Source organism: Cololabis saira, chromosome 5 (genome assembly GCF_033807715.1).
Source record: "Cololabis saira isolate AMF1-May2022 chromosome 5, fColSai1.1, whole genome shotgun sequence".
NCBI lineage: Eukaryota > Metazoa > Chordata > Actinopteri > Beloniformes > Belonidae > Cololabis > Cololabis saira.
The window spans coordinates 37,413,506-37,425,621 of NC_084591.1; the positions used below are offsets into that span (position 1 = coordinate 37,413,506).

General features: G+C 42.7%; 1 protein-coding gene across 2 annotated transcripts in view; it reads right to left on the reverse strand.

Annotated features, from left to right (window-relative positions):
• The window catches only part of mctp2a (multiple C2 domains, transmembrane 2a), a 29,739-nt gene extending 18,939 nt beyond the window's left edge, over positions 1-10,800 (reverse strand). The window contains exons 1-17 of one of the 2 annotated variants that reach the window (XM_061721898.1): positions 10,703-10,800; positions 9,347-10,200; positions 8,625-8,684; positions 8,426-8,537; positions 5,829-5,971; positions 5,659-5,735; positions 5,460-5,574; positions 5,326-5,349; positions 2,856-3,029; positions 2,016-2,146; positions 1,755-1,941; positions 1,483-1,576; positions 1,293-1,395; positions 1,099-1,201; positions 888-989; positions 682-756; positions 343-462 (exon numbers count right to left, since the gene is read on the reverse strand). In XM_061721898.1, coding sequence (XP_061577882.1) covers positions 343-462; positions 682-756; positions 888-989; positions 1,099-1,201; positions 1,293-1,395; positions 1,483-1,576; positions 1,755-1,941; positions 2,016-2,146; positions 2,856-3,029; positions 5,326-5,349; positions 5,460-5,574; positions 5,659-5,735; positions 5,829-5,971; positions 8,426-8,537; positions 8,625-8,684; positions 9,347-10,180 — 2,454 coding nt within the window. In that variant the 5' untranslated portion in view covers positions 10,181-10,200; positions 10,703-10,800. Of the gene's footprint in view, positions 1-342; positions 463-681; positions 757-887; positions 990-1,098; positions 1,202-1,292; positions 1,396-1,482; positions 1,577-1,754; positions 1,942-2,015; positions 2,147-2,855; positions 3,030-5,325; positions 5,350-5,459; positions 5,575-5,658; positions 5,736-5,828; positions 5,972-8,425; positions 8,538-8,624; positions 8,685-9,346; positions 10,211-10,702 lie in introns of both variants that reach the window. The other variant, XM_061721897.1, reaches the window with a different exon arrangement.
• Between the last annotated feature and the right edge of the window lie 1,316 nt (positions 10,801-12,116).

Here is a 12,116-nt window from a genome sequence, read left to right on the forward strand (position 1 = left end):
AGCTGAGACCGTGATCCTCCTTACACCATCCCATGGGTCGGGAGGCTTTGCTAAGAAGTTAGATGTACAAACGGCAAAACCCCACCCTTTCAATGCACTCTAATGTCATCAGAACTGACAGAAAGCCACGTGGGGTTTGATTCAAAGGATGAATCGCATCCATCGCATAAAAACAGAAGGCAGCCATGGTTTTTCCAAGGAAAGAGATCACTACACCAAAGATTCTCCTCAACATTCCGTTCACACAAAATGAGAGAATTAAACCTGAACTGCAGTGAAATGGGACAAAACTCTTCGCCCCAAGGCTTAGAGAGAGTTCATTAACATGAGGCAATGACTTACCAGAAAGGCTATTAGACTCCTTTGCGTGCTCTCCCAGTGAAAACAGCTTTTAATGTACTGTAACGTGTACAGAACTGCTGTGCTGATTTTTCGAACCCGATATATATTCCTGGCAAGAACCTAATGGAAAGTAATTGGAACAAAAGGACTGGTTAGACCCGTTTGATGCTGGACATAATGTTTATGGATTTGCAACGAGGCTGAATTAGCTTTACAGTTCTTCACTTGCTACTCGGGAAGTTAAAGCCAATTAAAAGAATACGTTTCTCTGCGTCCAATCAAAATGGTGAAGGTGTGAATTTATTGTAGGGACCGTATCAGTGAGGCAACAGCCGTAACCTTTTTGTTGAACTTCACATTTTCCTCGATTAGTTTTGCCTCCTTTGGTTGGAAGGACCTGATACCGGCTCTCACCTGTGACAAGAAAAACAAAAAGAGATTGATATTGCAGTTTGATTACTTTTTTCTTGTTTTCTTGTTTTCATATTCTGTATAATACGAAATGTTCTCGTCATTATTTCAAACTTGTTCAGGTAGAGCTTTACTTTGTTGTAGATAACCTCCAGCACCAGTGTGATGGTTCCTTTAGCCGTCCTCCCCAGGTCTTCTTTCTTCAACAACAGACATACCTGCTGGCCGTTCTGAACCTGGAGGAATTCCAAAATCAAAAAATATATACTTGCAGTACAAAAATGAGAAGTATTTTATATTTCCAGCATCAACAATTGAGAACAGCTTGCAGAAGCAAAATCTTACACTCAGTAAGGGAATGGCTACTTTGCCCAGAAAGGATGGGGATTTATCTCCGTTGTTGTCGAAGACGGTCAACTCGAGCACATCGTGGATGTCCTTAATGGGGCTTTAAATGAGCATCACAGCATTGATGTACATTAAACTAGCCAACAAATCACTAAAATACTTATTTTTTTTCCACAAAGAAGTGCTCTTACAATGTGAGGGCTTTGTTCCACTCTGGGTTGGTTGTTTTGTGGACCGTGTGAGTTTGAAGTCTGCAGTTCCCGAGCTCAGCAACACACACAGGGTTGCTTTTTCCTGCAAATTGCCAGGGACGTATTACGATTTGATTGAAAGAAAATGCTGTTACGATGAATATAGCAACACGTGAATAGCAGGCTATACCGTTGATGTCTGCAGCAGCGAGGTCATTTGCTCTTATGACGCCGACCTGAAGGAGCCCCACGTCTCCTACACACTTGTGAGTGTTTCCTAAATTCTGAAACAAACACACATGATTAAAAACTACTTTTATGGGCACGACTGATAAATGCGCAGTATAAAATGAAGTGACACGAGACACAATTACGTGATTGAAAATGGCTAAATCCACATTTCAAAGATTTATGAGAAATGTAAATATGGAAGCTGATGTAAGGATGATGAAAACAACGTACATATTTATTCAGAACTTTGTCTTTCTCCTCTGGATTGGTCATGGTGGCTGTTTCCATCTCAGATACGGAGACTCCCCAGCAGGGTACCAGGGAGACGAGGACCACCAGCCGGCCTTTTCCTGGGTCCAACACGTGAGTGTAGATCTGCCTCTCGTTGGGGGGGAGCCTTGAAAGGTCAACCTCGAACCTGAGGCACACCATCGAAACATGAGCCAACTGTGCGGACAGCATAGTTAACGTCGCTGATCTGGAAGTACTCACATCCCCCAGGATTCCTCTGCCTTCCTCCCTCTCTTTGAGCACACTTCCACCTGCAGAAGTTCCTGCTTATCTTCAAACTTGTTGAAGTCAAACTGCTCTCTCCACTGGGGGTTTGGCTGAATGCAAAGGTTCTTGGGGCAGAAAAGGACACAGGTTCCGCTCATTCGGCAACATGGAAACACACACACACATATGCAAATATACATACGCTTTGATGCAGTGTAACATTTAATGCATGGTGGGACCCTGCAGCTCCTGCACAACACATGGCTGAGGCTTTGCTCATCCCAAACCAGAAAGAAGCAGGAGAGGAGAAAGAGAGGTGCGTTTGTGTGCATGTGCACCTATCTGTGTGTGCTTTATGTGGATACACCTCACTTGCCACTCTGGGACTGTAAACACTGACAGCTTCCAATTAGAATCAGCTTTGTTTAACAAACAAACAAGCAGAGAGGAAAGCAGAGCGGTTTACAAAGAAATGACACGACAACACAAGACAAGTGCACCATGGAATCGTCAGGGGGGAGGCCAACAAGTACAGGTAGATGAATGGGGCATGCTGCGTATGTAAATGAAGGCAGTGAAGCCCGGCACCCACAGCAGACTGAGGAGTGATTGGCAGCGTTGCCCACTCTAATGAGCTGCCTCTGCCATGGCCCAGTGAGCCAAGGTGGAGGTGAGTCACTGACAGGCGCCTGCTGGGAGAGAAAAGCTGGAGAGTAGGAGGGAGAAGCTTGGAAGTAAGTTAAGTTGGTATTAAAAAGAGAGCGAAGTCCTAGAGAAAGGTGAAAAAACTTAAAAAGCAACAGTAACAACATCAACAAAAAAAAAAGGCTCCACCTTGCTCTTGTACTTCTGATCACTGAGGCGAAACCGAACGTACACGTCCCCCTGGCCGTATTGCGGCAGGTCCTGCCCCTCCGCCACCGTGATGCGGTACACACCAGTCCACATCTGGTTCTTCAGCTGATTCTTCGGCGATTCAGCGGGGCGGGATGGCACGGCTTGGTTTTGCTGCAGGGCATAGATGCAAACGTACAGTTATGCCTTCTTTTTCTTTTCCTTTTCACCTTGCACGGAGGCATTAAACTCTCTCCCTGCCTCTCACCTGTCTCAGCCTAACACCTCATCATGTTCGCATATTGCCTGAAAGTGGGACAGAGGTTTTACACTAAGCAGGGCAACTCTGTTGGAGAACATTAGCACATCTCTACTGACAGGCAAGCCACACCATGGAGGCTCCTGGAAAGAGAGGAAGAGAGGGACATCAGCGAGCAGCCAGATGTCCCTGGCTGTGACAGTCCCACTCATCACTGGCTCCCACTCTGAGTGTGGGGAGGCAGGACACTTGGCATACTGTACCAGAGACAGCAGGCAGCAGTGAGTAATGATGCAAACCACACAGCTCTCTAATCAGCAAATTATGCATACATGCAGTATGTATGGCCAGTATTAGAGTTAACACCATTTTGGAAATTTCATCCACTTTTAAACTTAACCAACAACATAACTTTTTCTCTTATCTAATGAAAGCGCAGCTTCAAAACTAACCAAACATGCTCAAGAACTCTTTGGAAATAAAGGAAACCCCAGCAAACAGCTCTGTCCTCCTGCAACGAGCCACAAAGGGAGTGAGGGGAAGAGAGGCCTTGATATGTTTCCATGTTAGAGTTCCCATGAGGCCTTGCGGTGATAGGCCAGGGCTGCAAAAACAAACAGCACAGAGGTTGTGTAGGGCTGACTGTAATTAAAGAGCAGGAGCGTAATCTGCTCCAGCCTCTTTGATTGCCCAGCTCCTTCAGCTGCCCTGGCGACGCCGCTTCAAACAGCCTCGCTGCAACTCCCCTGCTACTCCGGCCCCTCCTCATCACTACGGGGTCACAACCCACATTGCCACCCAATCCGAGGGGGATCAAAGCACATCTCAGGGACCTGAATTAACATGGAATACCGCAAGCACAGCCCCTATAAATATCAGCCCCTTCAAAAGAAGAGGGAACAGAGGGAGTAGAGGAGCGATATAAAACAGGCCTCAGCCAAGTCATCCCAAGTGTTTATCTTGGACACATTTCTATCTCAGCGGCCAATAAAACAATTCCACTTAACTGTAAGTGGCCCCTAAAGAGAATCTATTCCTGGTCCTAAAAGGCCTGTGCGATTGCTTCCATATGGCAGGACAGCATGGGGACAAGCATGATGAGCTCAGACCCTGGTCCATTTGGCTGGTACCTCAGCACTGTCCATCCACAGCTGTGATATTACATCCTAACATCTGGGTTATTGCCTCCTATGCCTGGGAATTATCAGTGCTGCCGAACTTAGACATCCCACACTGGCAAGGTGCCTCAAACAGCCAATCCCCCTTTCCGCTCCCTCCGTACGCCCCCTCCTGTTTGAAGCACTATCACACAGCAGAGTTTACCGAGACGCTCGGCGTTCTCTTTCCCTATGGTGGTATCACAGAGGGAAAAAAAACAATGTTCTGACAGAGGGGGAGTTGAGCTGTAAAGAGCTGGGTATTCAGCACTTCCAGAATAGGTGTTAAATGCAATAAGTTATTGTTCGTTTGTCAAAAGCGAAATGGGAAAGAAAAAAAAATTGCGTTGTTAAATTAGCACTGTGATTTAGGCGGCAGAATATTGAGTATAGTCCCACCGCACATTTCTGCTTCCCTCTGAGTGTCTTTAACCATCTGTAGCAGATAACCTACAACGTGTATGAAAATGGCATTCATTCCTTTGTCATCTAATTTCAAATTGAGATTGTGTACTGGACCATCAAGAGACTGAACAGTGGCAGATGTAGTGACAGCATAAGTGTGAATATAAACCCACTCGCTGCAGTGCAAGTCCCAAACAGCAACCCTTCAATTTCACTCTGAATCTAATTACAGCTGCAATATATTTAAAAAAAAAAAAACACTTGAGGAGAATTAAAACTTTGTTTACCAGAAAATCAAATACGATTGTATAATATTCATGTGAGGGCTCTTTCACAGCAAACATTCTCACTTAATATGGTTATGTTTATTTTTTTTATATTGATTATAAAAAGGGAAATTGTACTATATTTTTCTCACTAAAAATATTATAAAATGTATAATGTTTAAATACAAGTTTAGTTTAGACAACGGAAGATGTAGGTTGTTGAAAAGCAAAGTTACACAGAAAATCCGGTCCCTATTATAGTCGCGGTCTTTGTTGCAGCATAACACAGTGAGCTACTGCCCCCTAGTGCCCAAAATGAGAATAAACATGAATATCACATCCTGAATGGAAAAGATAAATTGAAGAATGTTCAAAATGCATACCTTATTCTTTCTTTGAAGGAATCTCTATAGAAAAAAAAAGGGAAAAAAGGCATGAATTAGTTCAGAGTTTCGAGATGAATAAGTACCAAAAGTTTAATTTACATGCAGACTTCTTAGAATGAAAAGACTCTTACAGGGCCTCTTTTGATGGTGGCGTCTCTGTGCATTAAACAGATATCCACAAGGATAACTCCCATATAATATTCTTTGCTTTTTGGATCATCAAGATTCAGCTCCATTTCATATGTTCTGTGGGAAGACGAAAAGGACAAGAAAATTGTGTATGTTGGGGAAAAAATAAGAAAAAAAAAAAAAAAACAAACTAGTACTTACTTGTTCAGTTCAATGTCTTTCAAAGAAATAAAGCTGGAACCCATGAACTCATCAGCAGTCCGATTTTTATCGTACACCTGCAGGATTGTAACAAAAATATAATTGTATAAAATTGCAGGTTGTGCTCCAGTATAGTACCGTGTGCTTATGTGTAAACAAACAACGCCTACCCGAACTTCCACAATGTGCTCCCGGTCTCGAAGAGGATGAGCAAACGACTCATCCCAGCGAGGATTCACATTTTTGTAAACGACTTTGCTTTTGTAGAACTGTTTTCCTTCAAGCTTGAACTTCACATAAGGATCGATCGTAGCTGAAGGGATTTAAAAAAAAACAACCAACAAATTAACAAGATAATAGTTTGTAACACAAGTGGTCGTTACCTTAAGAGTAAAATTAATGTACAGCTTACGGTGCAAGCTATTAATGCAAAATATAGTAACATTAAGTGGGACATATTTTTATATTAAAATATACAGTGTGCATATTGTACATGAATACACAGACCCTTCCCCCATAGTGTTCGTTTCAGAGACTGTACCAGTGCATGTATAGAAGAGCTGCACCCCACACATGGCAAAAACAGAGAAACGTTGCTCTTTAATTGTCCAGGAGTAGAAACACTCGCCAGCATGAGGCAACGAGAAACCAAAATCTAGAAGCAACCAGTGTTAATCTCCCAAGCCTGTAAAGAAAGTCTGTCTGTGAGTGGGGTGGGGGTGTGGGACTTCTTTGTTTCTGCAATTGCACGCAGATTGGCCAAAAAATGAAAGCCAGCCCCATGCCTTCATTTGTATAAGGGGGAATAAAGGGGTGGCTGAGAGAGCCTGCAGGGAGGCTTGAATCACATGACAAAGGCCCTGTGGGGATGGGCTGTCAGGCCTGTCAGCTCCCCACTCCAAATGAACATCTCGCAAAGGCAGGCAGGACCCACAGCAGCTCCACCCTGCCAGCCTGTGACAGGGAAACCTCCAGGCAACTTGACAGGAGGAGAATGTGGCAGCTAGCAAGGAGAAAAGCTCTGGCACGGCCGAGAGTGGTGACGATGGAAATTAATGGGAAAAAAGGAGAGAACAAAAAAACCAAGGCGTGGGGGCTGGTGGTGTGTGTCCTTTCAGAATATGTAATGACAATGTATGCCATTGGTGGGCCTTTGGCACTGTGCTGATTGTTGGGCAAACAGGGGAGAGGCAGGGTGTGTGTGCAGGCATTGCATCATGATGATGCCATCTTGTCAGGAAAAGTAAGGTCTCAACTAGAAGAGGGCTTGGTCTGAGGAGGGTGTTCCACCACCAGGCAGGGGGTGAAAAATGCTGCAACTCCAAGAAGATGCTGTAAGTTTGATTTAGAAACTTACAGGAGCCCAAACAAAGTGCGGTATTAATTGTAACTATGGACTACAACCTCAAAGTTTGAGTCATAACTCAAAAGCATCGATAATTATGCCGGTTCCCGAAATATACTTGTGTATGTTGTTATGTTCAATGATGTCACACGTGTTTCCTGACGATGCTGTAATTCTACATGTCACCACTTGAGGTCGCTGCTTTCCCAAAGCAAAGTCCTCCATACACCCGCTGTTCTGGGAGGGATTAGTGTTCAAAACTAGACTTCCCGCTTATGTTTCGCTATCTCGCTCACAGATTGATACCACAGTTAATGAGAACCCAATCTTCAAACTTTTTTTTATTACCCAGGTACAAGAATCACCTCTTTCAAATGTATCAAAATGAACTATTATTTCCTTTTATCCAGAATCAGGTTCGAACATTGTCCAACAAGGAATTTGACTCCGGTAGTTTCGCTCTCTATGGTATTAAAGGTGTTCAATAAACAAATGAACAATAGACAAATGTGGAATTTATATGTACAAAATTATAAACATTTTAAGGTGCAGCTGTTTGCAGTTTGAGGTAGTGAGAATAAAAAAAAGTATGACCTATTTACAATTTCTACAGACAAGAATTATGCAGAAAATACAAGATAAAAAATGTTAAATTGTACAAAGACATACAAAGTGAGAGGTGCAGCAGAGTGAGGCAGCATGAATATTAAAGAGATTTATATATTGCACATGTTACTCTGAGACTGTTATTTGTGAGAGTTCATCAGAGCAACCGCTTGCGGGAAGAAACTGTATCCATTTCATTTACCTGAATAGAGCCCAATTCCCTCTATATACACATTAGTTATTGGAACTATTTTATTATCAATGTTTATGCTCCATCTGTTTTTTTTAATATAATGTCTTATTTCTTATTTTTGTCATCATTAAAATCGAAAAGACATTGATTACATTTGAACAAAAACAAGTGTGGGCTGTTATGCTTACCGGTACATATAAATAATTTGTGAATTAAAAGACAACATAAAACTGATCTAGATGATTAAATGAGCAGTTTCATGTGCAGAGTTCATGTTTATACTTAATTTCTGTGAAAGTATTTCCTTTAGCCCCAGTCTATCTCTGTTGTGCTGGTTTAACTGCATTCTTTTTTGTTTGTTTGTTTTTTTCCACATAACTTAACAAGTGATGCCATCCTCACAGGACAACAAAAACTGTAGCTGAATGTACCCCCTTCTCTCTCTTCTACTTTGCAACTGTCTAACTCAGAATTGCACCAACACTGACGTTTTGTACACGGAGACAGTGAAAGAGATGGATTCAGTTATTTTAAGTCATGTCTTTAAAATGAAATGGGACAGACTGTGAGCCTAACAGGCCGTGAATGACCTGGTGTGGATCGTCTGCTTGTTGCTGACCTACCGCAGCGCTTGTCTCTGACCACCAGGTTTCTTCCCTCCTTCAGGTTGATATTCAAGAGATACCTCTGAAATGGGGCCGGTGTTTGAGCATCAGGGCCAGGTGTCAGTGACTCCTGTGAAGAACCATTAATATTTATACACCTTTTAAACTCAGCTGCTTGGCTTACTTCAGTTCTCGCAGCGGTTTATCAAGTACTCACCAAGGTTTCTAGGGGATATAAAGCATTTTCATCGAAGGCATCAACCGCTTCAGGACAGAACTACAAAAACATATGGAAAAAGATAATTAAAGCAACAGTACAGTACCAACAGGTCAACTATTCAGGTGTTTAGTGTTCCTTTGTGATTGTAAATAACAATGTTTATCTGCTTGACAGAATAGTGGTATGTGTATTTCACATGACCTCAGATAAACTCTTCTAGGGACACAGTGTATTCAGTATGTAAATGTTGTTGACAAAAAGAGAGATTTTTATCAGGCTTTGTGTTCTTTTTGCAGAGCTAGTCGTACCGTTTTGTCACTGACTTGCAGCACAGGTTTCTAACTGGTTTGCCCACTGTTTCTTAGTGACTTGAGGAGCAAGGAGGATGTTACAGTCTTGTAATGCAACTACACCTCTGGACACAATTGAGTCAAATCCCAGACATGTTTGATACATTATGTGGCATCAGACACTACATATTACAAATCCTCCAAGGACTGTATTAAGTGTAATAATGCAATAAAACAACAATTGTAAAGAAACTGCACACTATAACATTGTGAAACACGCAATCTGGGAATCTCATGTTAACCACCTCATTATGGTTTTATTTGTTTTCAACAAATTTAACAGTTTTGCCCAATTAGTCACGAGAACTGCAGCGTCTTTGACAGGTTCAGAAGGTTTTTACGTCAACTTTAAATGTTAATAAAACTGACCTCCTCCAGTGATTCATCGGGATGGGGGAAGTCAAGCAGACCTTCCTCCATGGAGAACTCTTTCATCTGCAAAGGAGAGCAGGGGTCTTGGCTCATTTCCTCCCATTCTGTTGACCAGGGGACGCCGTGTTGCTCCTCACTGGACGTCCCGGTTACAGATTCCAGAGACGTACCATCTGCACTTTCCAAGGGTGCATCCAGAGACGTCCTATCTGACAACGATCTGACTGGTGGTGGAGTATCTTTTTCAGATGACTGCAGTTTTTGCTCCATTGATGTGGTACTTTTATCCGAGTTCAGGCTGCTTTCATCCCCTTGCGAGGTTGTTCTGGTCAGGCGCGGAGGAGCAGCAGAGCTGAAAGGGACAGGTGAGCGGTCTTCTCCAGGCAAACTCACACTCTCCGCTTTTTCGGACATTGGTAAATTGGGGTAGACAGATCTTGGTGCAGGAAGATGTTCAAAGGTAAACTTTCGTACATTTCTCTTGGCTCTTTTATCCACCTGCGCATACAGAGGGGAGGTGGATGAAGTCTGTGTGCCTGGATCACTGAGTTTCTCCATGAAAACGGATCCATCAGTGGTTGAGACACTAGCAAGAGAATCGGTATCACTATGACCAGGGGAGGTGCCAAAGTAGATGCTATCGGATGTAGTAGACACGCTGTCTGTAGAAAAGGCTTCGCCTGGCACAAGCGTAAGGTCTGGTACAGAAATGCTACGCCGGTGGGCGGCCATGCGCCTACCCTGCAAGGCAAGTGGTTTCTTTTGTGGCTTTTTGGGTGATTTGGTTCTCAGACGCAAGTTCTCCAGAAGAGTCCTCTTCTTGGTTTCCATCTTGAGAGACACCTGTGTGACTGAAAGCAACTGTAAATAGAAATAGTCTTGTTGGTCATGTGTACAGATCCAATGCTAAGCGGTTTTAGACCTGTAAAGTTGGTGCACCCAGAGACGTTCAATAACTGTATAGAAGAGTATCTTTGTTGCAGCTCACTGAAGTGATAAAGTGTAATATGTACTTGAGTTTGCCACTGATTGTTATGACCAAGCCAAAAAAAAGGCAAGCCTGATGACAAAATGTCCTTTCCTTTTTTCTCTTATACTTGCTTTCTTACAATTACATTCTTTTTAATTTTGAATGACTTATTAAGACAAAATCTACAAACAATACAAAGGATTTTTGCTGTTTTACCAAACATTTTTTGTTTTACTTTTCTCATATTTTATGCAAACATTTCCTCCCACTAAGATAACCTCACAAAATTCAAAAATATTACTGACAAAAAAAGTGATGACATTCTCGATTCTTAGCAGTTTAATTTATAGGAAAAAAAGAAAGAAAAAGATTTCATGCTGTACCTTCTCAGTCGATCTTTCCTGTCCAGTCTGGCAGAGCAACACTGGGATTTAGTTAACGACCAGCCCAGGAGAAAGTTTTCCATCAGGCAGCTCAACCATTCTAACTATGAGGAAAAAGAGGATGTGCTTGAGGCAGCAGGACAGGGGATTGGTGGAGGAGCCACACTGGCTGAAACAGGCTGTACCAGTCACACAAGTTTGGTTTCAACGACTGCGAACAGGCCTCTGTTCACTACTGACTTCCTCCCAAGTTCCCAGGGATGGATCAAACTAAGTATGACTCCAGTTTGTGAGATCAGAGCATATCTGACTACAAACACGGAGTAAATGGCAGCAGTGTAGGGGTCTTAAACAGACACTGAAACTGAAAATATGAAATGTTTGCTCAGAGCACAGCAGCCTGTTTGTTTATTGTTGATTTGTATATTACATGGTTCATTTGCATTAGCAAAGCAATTTGTCTGTTTTTACACTTGTATACAATAGTTTTCTCTGAGCTCCCTTATGTCCATTTTTTTTTCTTTTAAGAAAAAAAATCTAATGCCATAATCTGGTCTAATTCTACAGCACAATCGTTTTAAACCATCCCAAAATATTTCTGACGGATTTTGCAAGTTGCAAATGTAGTGTAAATTTCTCTTTGCAAACACTGTAAACATTTCTTACATGTTAAGTAGTTTCTAACATGTTACGAAGTGTCGGAGCAGATCCGGTGATCGGATTCCTACAAGCACGTGTTTATTCACAGAGCATGGTTAGCCTGAGCTTGTCAGAACTATTTGTTTAGCATTAACTATAGATTTCTGTCCACACACTGAAGCTAATGCAGCAGACCCGCTGTTGTCTCCTCTCCCTTTCCTCAGTTATGCCTAGAAGTGGAGACTCTGTGACAGCAGATGTGTTTGAGTCTGGTCTGAGACTTTCTCAATATTTGCGGGTGTCTTAAGGAGATCAGGCCCACATGAAAGAGCCACAACTTGGCTTCAAGTTAAAAAGCAAGTTTGGGTATCCACACAGGGCAAGCCCCTATGGCAGGTGGCCGCCCAGCTTACATCGCACACAACTCAAACAGTCTAGAGCCAGGCTCGGTTACTCTACACATGCACACTGGACCTCATCCAGCCCACGGCACAGCTGAGCTCATGGTCTGAAAGCCTACAAAGACATGCAAGTCTGCATACTGAATGCGGCTGTAAAAACAGGGAGGTGGTGAAGCACACAGGTCACTGAAACATCTGTTTGTCTCTCATTACTGTACTGGCAATAAGTTTAAACTTTGCTGTGTACAACAGAAGTCATTGTGGACAGAGATTGGCTCTCGGTGAGTGAAAAAGGTTTAAAAAGAATCAGCTTTGACATGTCCTTCTCACCTGTGTGTCTTCATGAATTGCGTTTTGTCCTTGTTTTCTTGTTG